The 16,241-nt window shown below is 39.7% G+C and overlaps 1 protein-coding gene and 1 long non-coding RNA gene across 2 annotated transcripts in view; both read left to right on the top strand.

Moving 5' to 3' along the window:
• pdzd8 (PDZ domain containing 8) overlaps positions 1 to 16,241 on the top strand; it is a 68,094-nt gene that overhangs the window by 33,898 nt on the left and 17,955 nt on the right. Inside the window, exon 3 of the mRNA XM_079690610.1 lies at positions 1,005 to 1,107. Within this exon, the coding sequence (XP_079546736.1) occupies positions 1,005 to 1,107 (103 nt within the window). The remainder of the gene's footprint in view (positions 1 to 1,004; positions 1,108 to 16,241) is intronic.
• LOC307045104 lies at positions 11,402 to 14,456 on the top strand. The gene is made up of 2 exons (XR_013809780.1): positions 11,402 to 13,875; positions 14,005 to 14,456. It is a non-coding gene; the product is annotated as an uncharacterized lncRNA (long non-coding RNA).

The following is a 16,241-nucleotide window of genomic DNA, read 5'->3' as shown; positions in this document are numbered from 1 at the left end:
TGTGTTTACATGGGCTCCCAATTCCACTGTTTGATTAGGTCATATCACATGATCTCTATTTAAGTGATTACATGTTGTGCTGTCAACTAAACCAGGTGCCTTATGCCCTGAGTGTCCAGTAGAGGGAAGTATCCTCACATATACCATGACATGTGAAATATAGCCAAAGAGATAGTGACCTTATTAAGGTAGATCAGTCTCCTAAAATGACCATACTGGTAACTATTCCTGAGATATAGCAGTTTCTTTAGAGAGAGATTTACAGATCTGAGACTAGATCAGGAGTCCTTTTCTTCAGTGTCTCAGGCAGTGATCTCCTCAGCACACCAGGGGGCAGGAGGAGCCAAACAAATGCATGCTCTGCTCCATCACCATAGCAAACAGTCAAGAATGGTGTGCTGACAGAAACAGATGGGGAAGGTTGGGATTGCACCTCATGGTTTGGTAAATATTTGAATAAAGAGTTGTTTGGCCGTGATAATCTTTGTCTTATAATATTGCTATTTCATAAAAACGTGGGACATACAAAAGACAAATTCAGATCTGACAGGCTTCAATGAACCACAACTGTTCTCACAGGCCACAATCCAATACATTTATATTTAGTTATAAAATCAGTGAAGTGCCCCTTTAAGATAGGATGGTGGCCATGTGTGACTTCACCTTTTTCCCATTGTTTTTCCCACTTCAAACCAGTGAACAGAGTATTGAGAGAACTGATAGTTAAATATTCTGCTGTACTTATACTCAAAGTGCTTTTCATTCTTCAAGTCATCATTCACACCTCGTTCATGCAGAGCAATGTGCCACTTACTCACTATTCATATAACACATCACGGCAGCCACGCCATCGGGAACAACTTAAGCCTATTTCGATTGAAGCACTCCCTCGCAGCCACAGTTGTAATTGATATTTAAGAAACATGAGTACAACTACGTTTGAATTAATTCACAGTTTTTAAAAAGTCTTTGTGTGTCCTGTGATCTGTGTCCTGTCCCTGCAGACTGTTCATCCTGGGTTCCTATGATAGAGAAACCTACGTCCACTGCACCCTGGAGCTGAGCAGCCACCAGTGGAAGGAGAAAACCCGCAGCTCCATCAAACAGGTGGGTTCCCTTCAACACCGCACTTTACTCTCTTTCCTCCATGTGTGTCTTCCCTTCTTAGGTTCCTGGGTAGCAGGGCCCAAGAACTTGACTTGGATTTTGAAAAGTTGTAGCATTGATTTACCAACAATTTTTTTTTTTTTTTTTTATTTAACCTTTATTTAACCAGATAAAAAGCATTGAGATAAAATCTCATTTACAATGCTGACCTGGCCAAGAAGGCAGCAACGTTACACATAACACATAACACAAACATATAAAATACAGAGAACATAACTAAGAAAACAAAAGACGAAAAAAAGCAGTTACTACATTGTGCACATTAGGACAGTAAGAAAGGCACTACTTATTACTGCAAGAGCAGCTGGTGGTAAGGACTTCTGACAACTTCAATTTAAAACAGGCTATAGAAACAAGTGCCGTCAGTTTGAGGCGTGATTGAAGGTCATTCCAAGACCAAGGACCATAATAAAAGAGACTCCTTTTTCCAGCCTCAGTCCGCACAGCAGGAACCTGGAACCGTATCAAGGCACTGGATCTGAGGTTGTAAAAGTCACAAACTGGAGCAAATCTGGCACATATGTAGAGTGGAAGATTTCCTAAAATGGCTTTATACATTAATAAAAACCAATGCTGCATCCTACGCATAGTGAGTGAGGACCATCCAGTTAGGCTATACAGTGTGCAATGATGAGTCCTATAGGGTGCATTTGATATATAACGCAGTGCAGCATGGTAGAGTGGGTCAAGTTTGGCCAAGACAGTGGGACAGGCAAATCTATAAATGGTGTCACCGTAGTCCAGCTGGGACAGGAATAAGCCAGAGACCAACCTTTTACGGGATGAAGTTGAAAAACAACATTTAAGTCTGTAAAGGAAGCCAAGACTGAATTTCAATTTCTTTGTTAGAACTTCGATATGGTGTTTGAAGTTCAGATTACTGTCCAACCAAAAGCCAAGATATTTGTAGATATCAACAAACTCCACAGAGACGCCATCAAGGGTGTCAATGGAGAGGCAAGAGGACGCTGACTTGGGACCAAAAAGCATTGCTTTGGTTTTCTTACTGTTCAAAAGCAGTTTGGAATCAAGAAGTGCATGCTGCAGCGTGATAAAATCAGATTTTAAATTGGAAACGGCCATGTCCAGAGAAGGAGCACATGAATATACAATAGTGTCATCAGCATATATATGATAGGTAGAAAATTGCATCTGATTACAAATATTGTTTACATATAATAAAAAGAGCAAAGGCCCCAAAATAGAGCCCTGTGGAACGCCCTTCTCCAAGGTGACAGGGTCAGAGACAGTGCTACCCAACCTGACGCATTGAGTACGGTCGGTTAGATAACTCTGAAACCAACAAATGGCATTATGACCGAAACGAGACACCAACATAACATTAGACATAATGTGGTGATCTACAGTATCAAATGCTTTGGCTAGGTCCAACAAATAAACTATACACACTCCATGTGTGGACAGAAGCATGCTTTGAAGCTTTCACCGTGATTAAAAAAAATTCAATTATCATATTCAATATATCAATCACAAAAAGAACACAATATTTGATAACCAAATCAACATATATCATTCTTAGGTTTTCATAGAAGGATAGCACTGTTTGTTTTGTGTAGCAGTGTGTGTGTACAGTAGGTGTGGCACCTAAACTAGCCACTGAAATATCATCAAAAGTCAAACACAAACCCTGCCTCTACAGATATTGGATACCTTGTCTTATTGACACATTAATTCAAGCTTATTTTCATCTTCCTTGCACTAATTAGATTGTCCCATTGTTGACATTTAAAGCACATGGAACATTTTCAGGCTCCTCCGGCAAACCTTTTCTAATTGCTGCAATTTAGAGATATTACAGTTATCACATCAGGCCTGTTTGGAAGTGACTAATGACCGCTTCACAGTGAAATGTCAGCCCTAATTGTTGGCTCGGGCTCTCGCCTGCCTAATGATTCTATCCCCGCCACACACCTTGGAATGACATTTGGATTGCCTAAAGATTATTTGTATTGCGTCGAACAGTAATTGTTCTGCAGTTTGCTCTCATGTAATGAAAGTTGAACACTCTTCCAGCAGGGGGCAGTGAAATATTGTGAGTTTATCTCATTACACATAACAAACATTTTCTCTCTCATTCCAAAACAACTGTTACATTTACAACATGGGTATTGAATTTGTCATTTTTATATTACTTGAGTTTACACAAACTGAATAAATTCAAATTAGTTTAAGTATGACATTTTTGGGAAATGTGTTCAGGTTCCAACTGAAATCAAAACTTGATGGATAATTCAACCTGCTGTCAGTCAATGTGACTTGGACTAAGTTAGTTGTATTGTTATGTTATGAGCAATACACATAATATTCCTGTTGAGTCTTCCTTTTTAGAGATGGAGTAGTCCGGTGATTTACTTGATTCCAGATCTATTATTCACACAAAGTTGAGATCTACCGTAAAACCCTGAATATTAAACAACATTAATTTAAGACCTAAAGTATGGATGTATAACTTAATTCAAGCATAAACCTTCTCTCACATTACATTTGCTTGTCTTGTTATTTGGAAAAAGAATTGTTAGTTTATAAGGATTATGCCTTTCATTATGTTATAAGTATGATTTGATTCCAACTAGACGTAGGATGTTCTGTTCTGAGTGTTAATCCCAGAGGCATATGGGCACAACGTTACATTTGTCTATTGTTTTAGGGAAGTATAACGATAGATGTAGTGTTTTGCTGTACACATTGTAAAACTTAAAGAGTCAAATGTTTGATTTTGGGCTTTACAGATAAAATGATCTTGACTAGTCTGGCTTCTCAGCGTGTGTGGCTGAGTGGGGAGAACTGGTTAGAAGCGGTTGGTGGTGAACCGTGGGCTTCAGCTTTAAGCTGCACGTCACAAGGCAAGAAGAGAGCCATACTGTAATTGAGCAGAACAAGTGATGGATAACATGTAGAATGGGTGGTTATCCACTTAGATCAAGAATATAACCACATCAACTTCGTCAAGCTATATCGGCTAAAGTATGCTACCGGCAACACAGAAATAAGGGAAAACCGGAAATGACAACACACGCTTACCGTACGATGTCAGTAGCCCTTAAGGTGCAGCCAGTAATCCAATAAGTAATCAATATGTAAATTGTTCCCCCCCAAACACTCAACCAATACAGCCACCAGAACAGCCCTTTCCAAGTGGACACACTTCAGAGCACTTGGTCCATTTTTTGTTAATACACACATAAAAATGCAGATTCACGTTGGCATTTGAGCCTGATTTATCAGACTTCTCCAGTGTGCATGTCCCCAGCAGGACTCTGTACTACGGATTAAAGGCTATACCATCCTGGAAAAGGTCAATTCCTCATCCTTCTCTCCACTCCCTTTCTCCCTGAAGATTGCCAGATATGAGTTCCTGTCTTCTCTTGTGAAAATAGCTGCATGTCTTGTGTATGTTAATGCTTTTCATGCCATTTAAATATTTTCTCATTTAAACCAGTGTGAGCCACTTGCTCCTGCTTTTCACTGGACCATGCGTCTGTCTTCCCAACGGGAGTCATCAGGATCCGGGTCCTTGGAGAGTGTTCAGCAGGTTTATCAGTGCTTGTCCTTCTACATCCCAGCCTATAATCACTGTTTAGTTTCATTGTACACACAGTCACATAATAGAAGTCACATAACCAGTTAGAATAGGCCTGAGAAACACAGGCTGGTTTTTAATGAGCCTTTCAAATCACTGGCCTTCTGTTTGCACAGTGTTTCAATTGTCAAATTAAATGTCATTCTTTATTTGAATAGTTAAATGCACAGTCAGCATTGTGCTCATTCCCCTCATTTAAATGTATGTCGTGTCCTCAGCTGCCCCTAAGACAACATCTGGCATCCTTTTCTATCCATTTGTTACACTTAAACATTTAAAAAAACGTAAACTTAATAAAAAATGCTGGGACAATATTAACTTATTGCAATTAAATTGTAATGACCTACATTTTGGCAGCCAGTGTAAGTAAGAAGAAATGTCCATGCAGAAGTTCCAAAAAAACTGAAGCTGTTCAAAATCAGTACTGCTTACAAAGTTATTCTAATTGATGTTATTGTTTTCCATCATCTGAGCCAGTGATTGTATGTAGAATAGAGGTATCAAATTCTATTTTGAAATTTGAACATGCTCTATTTCTAAGAGGATTAAAATCTAAGAATTGTACACCACACCGCTGTTAGGTGACACCATGCTTATTTCTCTGGAAGGATTCTCTTAAGTCATGTTTGTTGTTCTAAAGAATGTCCGCTGCCATCTATTGGTCGATCTTTCCTTCAGCCACTTGCATGTGCACACACAGCACCTGTGAACTGGGTAAATGAAGCCTTGTTCCATTACACGGTGGGAGATTGGGTCTGGTTTTTATTTATTACTCATTTATGGTGTGTTGAGGTCGGGGAGGGGGGGGAGACTCTGTCAGGCGTGTTTGCACATCTGCCCTGTCGTGTGTGTGTGTGTGTGTGTGTGTGTGTGTGTGTGTGTGTGTGTGTGTGTGTGTTTACTATACTTGTGGGGACCTAAATCGGTTTACACAGTCACGTGTGGGGACTGGCTTCCCTTATGGGGACAAATTGGAGGTCCCCATGAGGGGAATCATTAATTTTAGGGTGAAGACTTGATTAGGGTAAGGGTTAGGCATGTTATGGTTAAGGTTAGGATAAGTCTCCAGGACATGCATGTAAGTCAATGTAATGTCCCCTGAAGTGATGTATACATGGTGTGTGTGTGTCAGACTGTAGCACCAGTGATTGGGAAGTCGTAGAGAAATATGAACATCTTCTCATCTTCAGACATCTTTATCTGTCCAGGGACTCAGAGCACTTTCAAGGGTTAGAGCAGACAAAAAGCCAGATATGTGTCTTCCGTTCTATAAAATCTCATATGATGGATCTGCTTGTAATCTAAAAGTCAACAATTTCAGATTTGTTTTTTTGTAGCTTGAATAATTAATTAGCAAAAGTTTTATTATTCAATTTTCCCAATAGTGTTTTTAGTATTATCACTTTTGACATTAATCAAATTGAATGTATTCATTATTGACATACATCTGGTATATTTAATTAAGTGGTAATAGTAATTATAAAGGGTTCTTGCAAATCTGTCTCGCTGAGCATTCAGAGCTTTTTATAATGAAACTCATGAAATGGGAGCCGTCCCATCTGAGGATTCTCTTTCTGTTTTTTTTCTCTTTTCGTCTCACACTGTAGTACACACACACACACACACACACACACACACACACACACACACACACACACACACACACACACACACACACACACACACACACACGGCCTTAGAGAGGGCCATTTTTATGCAGACACACACGCACTGGTTTGTTTGATGTTCCACTTAGGGTGTCTTTGTGTCTTTAATCTGTCCCGGACACCCGATGAAAGACAGTTGGTTGATGAGGTGACACACGCACGCATGTAAACACACACTCACACACTCTATCACACACACACTACAACAATGAGTGTTTCGAGCAGCAGATAGGCCCAACCATTCTGGACTTAATGTAGTAACACATCCATCATGGTATATTTATTTTATATTGGCATAACATTACCATGTGGTACATTTTCTTGGATATCATTTAAGATATGCAAGGTTTTTTCTAGAAAGATATAGTATGAGGGCAATACTGTGGGTCTGTTGTTGTATATTAGATAAATCGATTCTGGCGAGAACATGACGCCCGTATAAAAGATGGCGCCGCGGACATAAACGCGACGTCGGAGCTCTAAGTAATAGCTGCACTCCTGCTGTCACAATATATTTCATCAGTCTGATTTTTTAAGTTTGAATGTTAAAATATTTTCCCAAATGGAACTCTTTCAACTTGTCGCAGTCTGATGCTGTGTTAAGGACTTTAAATGAGGAAAGTAGACGGTGTCATTATGCTCTGTCTCTCCTTCCAGAAAACAAGGCTAGCAGCACTGTTTGTCGTGTCAACATGCACATCCAGCATATCATCAAATAGTACCTTAGGGAGCCTATCACCTTTGTAATTTTCTAACGCACACATTAAGTTGTGGCCGGTGACACAATTTCTTGATTCGTTTCCGCCTTGCCGTGCCAATTAAATGGCCTGTTCTAATTCTGTCTGACAACGGCTGGCCGCGCAGCAAACAGCAGATTAAAGACATGAGAGGTTGGTCCCACAAGCTGTTTGTTTCTAATCGCTTCTTCCATGAATCAATTCATCTCAGAGGAAACTCAATAGACCAGCTGTTAGGTGCATGACAGACGGAGCTACAGCCATATTACAGATTTCTTGCTATTTTCATTGGAATGTATTTCTCTGATCCTATAGGCATGATCTAGGAGATAAACGACCTGTTACTCACTGCAGTGTCCCAACGGCACACTGTTTGGTCAGCCAGATTCAGATCCCAGGATACTTGAGCACTGACGTTTTTAACCAGCAGTTACTTGCACTAGAGATGTTTACGCATTTAAATACAGTATTAGACAAAGTGTGAATTTGCTGTTTACAAATATTCTTTCTCAGTGGAGTTATTTGTATTCTGAAGCGTCTGAATGAAAGATGTAGTAAACAAAATATCCTTTGTCTCGCTGGATTATTATAGCATTTTACTCGTTTTCTTTTTAACTTTACTTAAAGATATTTAGATTTGAAAATACAGAATATTTTCTTTATTTAGAAACATTTGGTTTTGCTTTATTTTAAGATTATGTCATTTCAAATTATTAACATTATCATAATGGTTTCCTGAAAATAACTACATACACTTAACAAATATTATAGAAAATAGGAACTTCCCTAGAGAAATGCTCCATATAATGCCAAGTAAATAATAACAGTTATTTATTTATTATTGGAAATGTCATTTTCAATAATATGTTGAACTCTGTTTGCCTGTGGTCAAATCTCAAATGTTTGCCTGTTCAGAAACATTTGCAATCGGCATTTCTCGATCAGACTAGGTCATGCTGGTGATTTATTGTTATCCTGTAGATTGGAACCACTGCCTTTATTTGACCTACCTATATCTTTCCTGGAAACTTGGTATCAAATGAAAAAGTCAAAATGAAGCGCTGCCAAATATTTGCGTATCACATGTACCATGACTGATGTTTGACATTTTGATTGAGTGCGTTGGAAAAGATCCTGCGGTGTAATGCAAACAGAAAGTTGATGTTGATTTAACAGCTCTGTGTAATCCTGGAGTAATTGATGGAGGAACTCAGTCTGAATGGCCTTTCTTTTCATCAGCTAGGATCGGACAGCTGACGTGACGTAGGCTTGTCTGTTTTTCTTCTGCTATGTCACTGTTATTTAGAGTGATGGTTACCACTGAGTTTATGTGCTCTTTGTACTTCTCCTTAACAACAATTATATTATGTAAGATGTATTGTGCTGCAGCAGAGACAAATGGAATAAAAGCATTTATTTTTGTCGTGTGCTTCCTCCCCTACTCGAAGGGACAAGGTTGTGTGTGTTTTAAATAGCTTATAGTTTTGTTAAAGGGTCGTAACCCCCCTGTCGTGTTCGTTCCTCCCCCCTTTCTTTGGTGTTCATTTCTTAGTCTGTTTTAACGGCTCTCATGAACAAAAAAAACATTAATCATCCCCTCATTTTATTAAACACCCTTTTAAGCAATAAACAATGTCTCAGAAAACTGGTTCACATGAATAACTGCAGTGAATATACAAAGAATTGACAATGAAAATATAGTCCAAGATTAACATTGTGTTGATTTGTGTGTGTGTGTGTACTATCTGATGGACATAATCTAAGGTTACCCATTCCTATGCCGGTCTTTTTTGACTGGGAACACCAACGATGTAACAAATTGAATTCGATGAAAGTGTGAAATGTCCTACTGTGGAGGACATCATAAGACCTTAAGGCAATCAAATGTACAACCCAATATTTATGATTGATGAAAGTTAATCGATGAAATGAATGATAAGTAAATGTTAAGTGATCAGGTGTTCAGTTGTATGTTCCCAGAAGCAGAATGGCACTCTCTAGGTGAAAGCCGCTCCCTGAAGAGGGAGATAGGAAGAGTGTTTGCATGACAGACAAGCGCTGTTGTTCAAAGGCGAGGAAACACTGAAATGCCAACTTGATAACGGGAGAATTGGTATGTTGCTTCTTTCTGAACCAGGGGTAGTGGTTTAGAATTTAGTTGTCATTCATTAAACTAAGGCGATGTAATTGTAGTGACAGATTGATATTTTTTTATATCGGGACAATGCCAGCTACAGAAAGGAGCGTGTGGGCAACAGAGCCACTGCTGCTGTCCATACAAGTGCAAATTAGGCAAAGCACCTTTTTGTTTGCCTCTGTCTCCATAACAACTCCTTTGTTCATAATGCGTTTGAGAGCTGCTTCCTATGATAAAAAGGCAACTTGAAAATTCAGATTGAGCCACACAACAAACACAAGTGTTAAACTAAACTTCACGTTCATTTGACTCAACATCGGCAACTCACTGCTACAGCGTACATCCATCTTTTTTCCTACAGAATAAGGTTGTGAGTTAGTCACTGATCACATTATTCCATGTTGTGTTCAGGGTTTGTGTTTTCTGTATTGAAATTCTATGGATAATTGTGAATACACCAGAGCAGGGTAGGGTGGGTGGAGGTGGTCAATAGTTGTGAAATCAAAAATGGAGAAAAGAGCATCTGTGAAAAATGAACTGTTATCTGTAACTGGTAAACCAACAATACTATCGTTATCTATATTTGGATAGAATATTGCAATTGGGTAAGCTTCATTTAACAGTTGCGTTAAATTGTTGTATTTGACAACATTTAGTATTTATTGGTAATGCATTAGTTTTGATTTAAAAGCTCTGTTTAATATTGACATATCATTCACTATGACATTTTCAATCTGACCTTTTGAGTCACTTTGAAGAAATGACTGATGCATGGACAAAGATCCAAGATGATACTGGCTCAGGCACTGCTCTTATAAAGTCATATTGCATGGAAAGATGATGTGTTTTTGTCCCTGCCGTGAATAGGATAGTTCCAAAGGGGAGATCTGAAATGTTTGGGTGAGGACTTCATGCTGTGATCTAACACACGTCTGTGATACTGTGTTTGAGAACACGCACGCAGAACATCAGCATCACTGTTAACCAGCTTAATAAGTACCCACGTAAACACCTGGGCAGCTACCGGCCATGCACACCCCCCCGCCCTCCCCCCAACATCACCACCCTGGCTGCTAATTGGATGTGGCAGGGAATTGCTGCGCACTTGCCTCGCAGCGACTTGTACCCTATAACCATACACAAATCGATCTGACATGTGGTATTAGATTAAATTACCAAGCAGCGCAGTGACAGGGTAAAGGATTTGCTCAACCCCCCACTCCTGTGTCTCACACACCCTCTCAGACCTGTGGGGAGCAGAGGGATGTTCAGCCAAGCAACAGGAGCTGCTGCTCCATCAGAGCTCTCCGGAAAGATGGCTGTAAGAGCAGCCTGCAGCCCCCCCCCCCCCCCCGCCTGCAGACGGCTGTCAGAAACACATAACCCTCCCATGACTTCTGCATGAAGGCCAGTCCAAGCATTCTGCTGAAACAGTGAGGTTTACAAGCAGGGGTGGGAGGGTTGCTTTAAAAACGTAATCCTTTACAATAACTAGTTAATGTCTAAACATGTAATCAATAACCAAATCTGAATATCCAAATATAAAGGGAATGTATCCTGATGAATTTCTGTTAATTTTGGATTACCTCAATATCAAATGCAATGCAAATAAAAACAAGAGATAATAAATAACAATGAGATGTTTTCTACTTATGTGTAGGTAACAATGTAACGTTAGAAAATAAGAAACCAATATATTTTATATACAAAATGTAGTGCAGTAACGTTTACAAATGCTGTTTGAGCTGCATACATTAATCAAAAGCATAGACTGTATTTTTGTTCAATGAATCAGGTGCCCACTTACTGCCTTCAAAAATAAATGTATTTTAAATCAAGAATTAAACTAGAAAATGCATTTCCTGCAGAAAATGCGTGCGAATGCTGTAAACTGTGAACATTTATGGCTGAATTTAGCTGAAAATGCGGAAAAAGCTGAATATGTTATTAGCTGAATGGTAGCTGCTTTTAGCTACAAAAATGCAGAAAAAGCTTAATATTTAAAAGAAAAGGTTTAAAAAAAGGTATAAACAACAACAGTGCATGACATTAAGGAGCCTGTGGGCCATCTAAGCTAATTTACAGATGGCCCTGAGCCCAATAGAGACTGCCCTGAAAAATGCGCGCTGACGAAATGACTCACAAAGGGTTTGGGGGGCATCCCCCTAGAACATTTAGATTGTTGCAGGTCTTATGCTGTCTGGTGCATTCTCTAGACCGGATTATAAGATTAACCACCACAATACTATATTGTACAATTTATATTTTATTCTTAATTTCACTTGTTTGTTTGTTCTTGTTTGTGTTTGTTCGCTTGCATGCCCTGCATAGCTATAAGAAATACTTAAGTTGTTGGTCAAGAGTCAAGACACTTTCCATCTGATGGAGGAAAATGCCTTCCCAGATGTAAAAAAGTAGAAAACATTACATTCAGTTATAACATAGCCAAAACAAACATTATTTACACTATTATGGCTCCTGTTAAAAATGTTTGTAATGTTATCTACTGTAAGTTGGTCGAACGAATGCCTCCTCATCCGGAAGCTGACCGAGCAGCAGTCGAGAGGAGCCGAGCGCATCCGCGAAGCACACAAAATGGCGACGTCAGAGTTCCCGTTAGCCGCAAATATAAATCTCTCCGGTCAAAATAATTTCCCTTTAGCGCAATACCGCTTCAGTTGCGCCACTTATGTGACAGACAAGAAGAGTATGTGACAGACAAGAATAGTCAATTCTAATGTCTAACACTTAATGTGGAGAAAGAAATGTCCTGTATGGGTTGATTGTGCGTTGATCTGTTGGTAATGCCTCAGGGTTCCGGTGGGCATGTACACAAATGCATAATGCTGCGTTATACTTTGTGGCCTCACCCAGTTGCATAACGACACTTATTGTTTAGGTGTCTTTTAATAAGCAGGTAGTCATATCATTAGCTAGAACAGGGGTAACCAACGCGGTGCCCGCGGGGGGGAAATTGGTCGCCCGCATGCATGTTCTAAAAATAGCAGAAGTCACCGTGGAGCTCCGTCTAAAAATTTTATTGAATACATTTTTATTTTTAAAATGACAATATTGAATATAACATTTTAAAAGCACACATTTTGTATGTACATATGTAAGTGAAATGGAGATTTGGTGCGTGAAATTGAACTCTGACGCCAGATAGGTTCAGAGTTGAACTCCACGCACCAAATCTCCGTTCCACCTTTAGCTGAGACAAGCTAGCATGAGCAGCTACGATCATGGGCCTCATCACACACACACACACACACACACACACACACACACACACACACACACACACACACACACACACACACACACACACACACACACACACACACACACACACACACACACACACACACACACACACACACACACACACACACACACACAGCAGTGGTGAGGATCTCAGCCTGCCACTGACGTTCAACCAGAAAACATCAGCAGTTAGCAAAACAGAGATCACAGCTCCTCATATCTTTTCAGAAACTGGACAAAAGTTAAACAAGTACAAACCACAGACTTTCTGTGTCATGGCGAATACAGTCGCTGGTTTATTTATGTCTGTAGGCCGTTGTTATGAGTGTGGAATGAGCATACTGTATACAACGTTAGCTTAGCCTGATCGACCCAATCTCCATTCAGAAAACAAGCATTTAAAAAGTTTTTTCGCCTGCCGTCTTGTCTGCAGACTTGTCAAGCATTAATTCATGGTTTTTACTAACCGGTACCAGTCAGTGTGCGAAAAAGTACACGTCCCACCGTCCGGGACGTGTTATTTACAATATCGGACAAGTAGATATTTCAATTGACTTGTCCGGTGGACAAGTGACGTTTTTCGCCCTGATTTATTGATAAATTCAGTTTACAGAAGGCAGAACTCATTCGCAAATTGTCAGTGTCCGCCATTGTTTGTTTAGAAATGTTAGTTTCGGTTCTGCTTGTCGATTCCTAAGGGAATGCATCTCGCCGCTTTCTGTACAGTTAGGGCGGGGCGGGGCAGCGCTGGAAGTGTAGCACAGTGGCAGGGTTGGGAAGCAAAACTCTGTTCCGAGTAGGAACAAATAACAATTGTCCGGTACCGGGATTAATAAGAGTTGTGGGGACAGGAGGCTAGGCCGAGCCCCGGGGACCACAGCTCTCTCTCTCTCTATTCTCCGGATCAGCTGTTCGCTGCATGGTGCAGCTCAGCGTCTCTCTCTCTTTCTACACACAGCGGATCCGCTGCCCGTTTAACAGCCTCATCTTTTTCAAACTTTCTTATGTTCTTTCTCTAATACGTAATGAAGGTTATTAAGCGTTTTAGCTCCTATGTTGTTAATATTGACCGCCATTTCCTTTATGAAGTGAAGCAGCCTCCCTGTGTCCTCGCGCTGTCCTCACATCCCCGGACCCCCAGACTCGGAGGAGCACAGGGATGTCAGTATTGTTTATGAAGCAGGGTATAGAAAGTACATTATTGAAATGAAAATACTATTTATTTACTTTTACAAACAGTGAGCAGCTGGGCAGCTGCAGCATGTAATACACATGCGTAAGGACATGTGTAAGCGTGCAAGCGTCTTTGAGTTGTAGAAAAGCGCTTGGCCTTATTATTAGGCTACTAATAAGTAGCCTAATAATTAATTATTACTTATTATTATAAGCTATTATTATTATTAGCCTATTGTCATTATATTTAAGGCCTAGCGCTTTTCTACATAGGCAGGTATCAGGCAGGTTGCAGTGTAACATCAGAGGAGACTGGGCCAATTGTACATTCTCAAACTGCACCACTTAGAACTAACTAAATAATGAAGAGATTATTTTTATATAATTGTATTCAATAACCATAAGAAATTAAACAGTATGAAGTGATTTGTAAATAGGAATACAGATTTGACTTAATGTTTTCATAAATATATTTTTCTCCCACTTTATCATGGGACTTATTTTTACCCTCTCAAAGAACCGAAAATAACCAGAATCGAAAAGCAGAACCGGAATCGTTCGAATCCAAACGATACCCAACCCTATGTGTGAAAATGTAAAATACGATGGCGAAGAAGAAGATTCCAGTGGCCCCAATTTTTGTCCATTCTGGACAAGTGAAAAATGTATTCGGACAAGTAAATTGCCAAACTCACTTGTCCATGGACAAGTACTCTCTAAAAACTTTTTCTCACACTGCAGTATGTTGTTACTTCGGCATCATTTAGAAACGTGTATTACAATTTAATCATTGTAAAATATGTTCATTTTGTTGTAGTTGTAGCTCCCGAGCCAGCGCGTCTTGTTTGAATGATGCGAGTAAACACAGCTGGCAGCAGCGGTGAAACTCGAGCGAAGTCACGTCCGGTGTGCACGCAGCATTACAACGACCCCTGATAGATCTCGCGAGAATGTGTATAAATATAGATACATTTTCATAACAAAACAATGGGGTTGCTATAGCAATGGTAAATCATTGTTAATGATTGTGAGGAATAATTAATATTAACATGTGATCAGACAGTCCTTCACATACAATAAATTAATATGTATTCTGATTATTATTAATAATAATATTATCATTAAAGGTGAACCGTGCAATTATGTTATTCAGGTAGTTTGTATCAAACAAGTAGCCCTTCGTATTACTCAGTACCCTTGAAGTAGCCCTCGGTGACAAAAAGGTTGGTGACCCCTGAGCTAGAACTAGCTGGATCTGATCAATATGGACATACACGCGAGTGAAGTCTAATCTGACGGGAGAGAGAGAGATCAGCTGCTGCTGACGAGACGACACGCAGCTCTGCATGATCACATGCAGTGGTGAGCGGAACAAAACCAGGGCCGTGGGAAGTAGGGGTGCTGAGGGCGCTGCAGCACCCCCTGGTGGAGGACAGGGGATCTGCACTTCCACAAGATATAATACAAATATAATACAAAAAAACGAATTTTCAGCCTTGATGTAACAACATTCATAATTAAGTAAAGATAACACCCTTTTAACCGCAGTTACATTTTCCATTTGCCCTGTACGATGGGCGCTGTAGTGATGAAAGTGGGGGATGTTGGCTTATCAGGCGCCCGCAGCTCACAGCCAAAGTGAGAGAGATAGAGAGAGGGGGTGCACCGGTACCGGCGGGGATTGTTTTTAGCTTCTGCTGCGCTAAGAAGTTGTTTCTACAATAATGTGGAGGGAGAGATCTGTCCTGTCAGACTAAAAGGCTCAGTGAGGTAAAGTTATCTCAATGAGTCTCAAACGTTTTGATCACAATTTATGTAAACAAATATTTCCAAGGTACAGCTTTATAATTATTAGGATAAATAAAAACAGGCTTGAAATCATTCCAATGTATACTATAGGACAGTAAACCAAAAATATTGTTTAAAACTGGAGAGATTTAAAAATATGCATAAATAAATAAATGCTAACTGGTAAAATAAGATATGAATGAACAACACAAATAAAATAAGTTACATTTATTTGTTATTGGCTATGGTAGGTTATTGGAAATGTTCACATACTTATTTGATTAATAAAATGCAAACCGATCTTTTTCATGTGTGTTTTACAGTTGTACCCTCTAGATCAGTCTCTAGTAATTGGGCGCTCAAAGTGCACCAGATTGAAGCATTTTACTTTAAAATGTTTAAAAAATCTTCCCGGGGGGGCACCCCCGGAACCCCCTAGAGGATGTGAAGTCCACCCCCCAATTAAAACATGTTATAATACTAAATAAATGTGAAGCCTTTTTATATATAAGCTGTCCACCATGTCAATATGTTTCTCTTTTGGTAGTGTATTGGTCTTTTGTAGAGGTTTTGCCTATAGGGCAGCACATTGGTCAGAACCAGCCCTGGTGTCATCCCCACAGCACCCCCCATTTGAAACATGTTCCCACGGCTATGAACAAAACACACACTTTAGGTTAGAATATCACATGTAGCTATTTTAATTA

This window comes from Notothenia rossii (genome assembly GCF_949606895.1).
Source record: "Notothenia rossii genome assembly, chromosome: 6".
NCBI lineage: Eukaryota > Metazoa > Chordata > Actinopteri > Perciformes > Nototheniidae > Notothenia > Notothenia rossii.
Note: the sequence above shows the minus strand (reverse complement) of the source record. Positions and strands in the feature narration are given on the sequence as shown.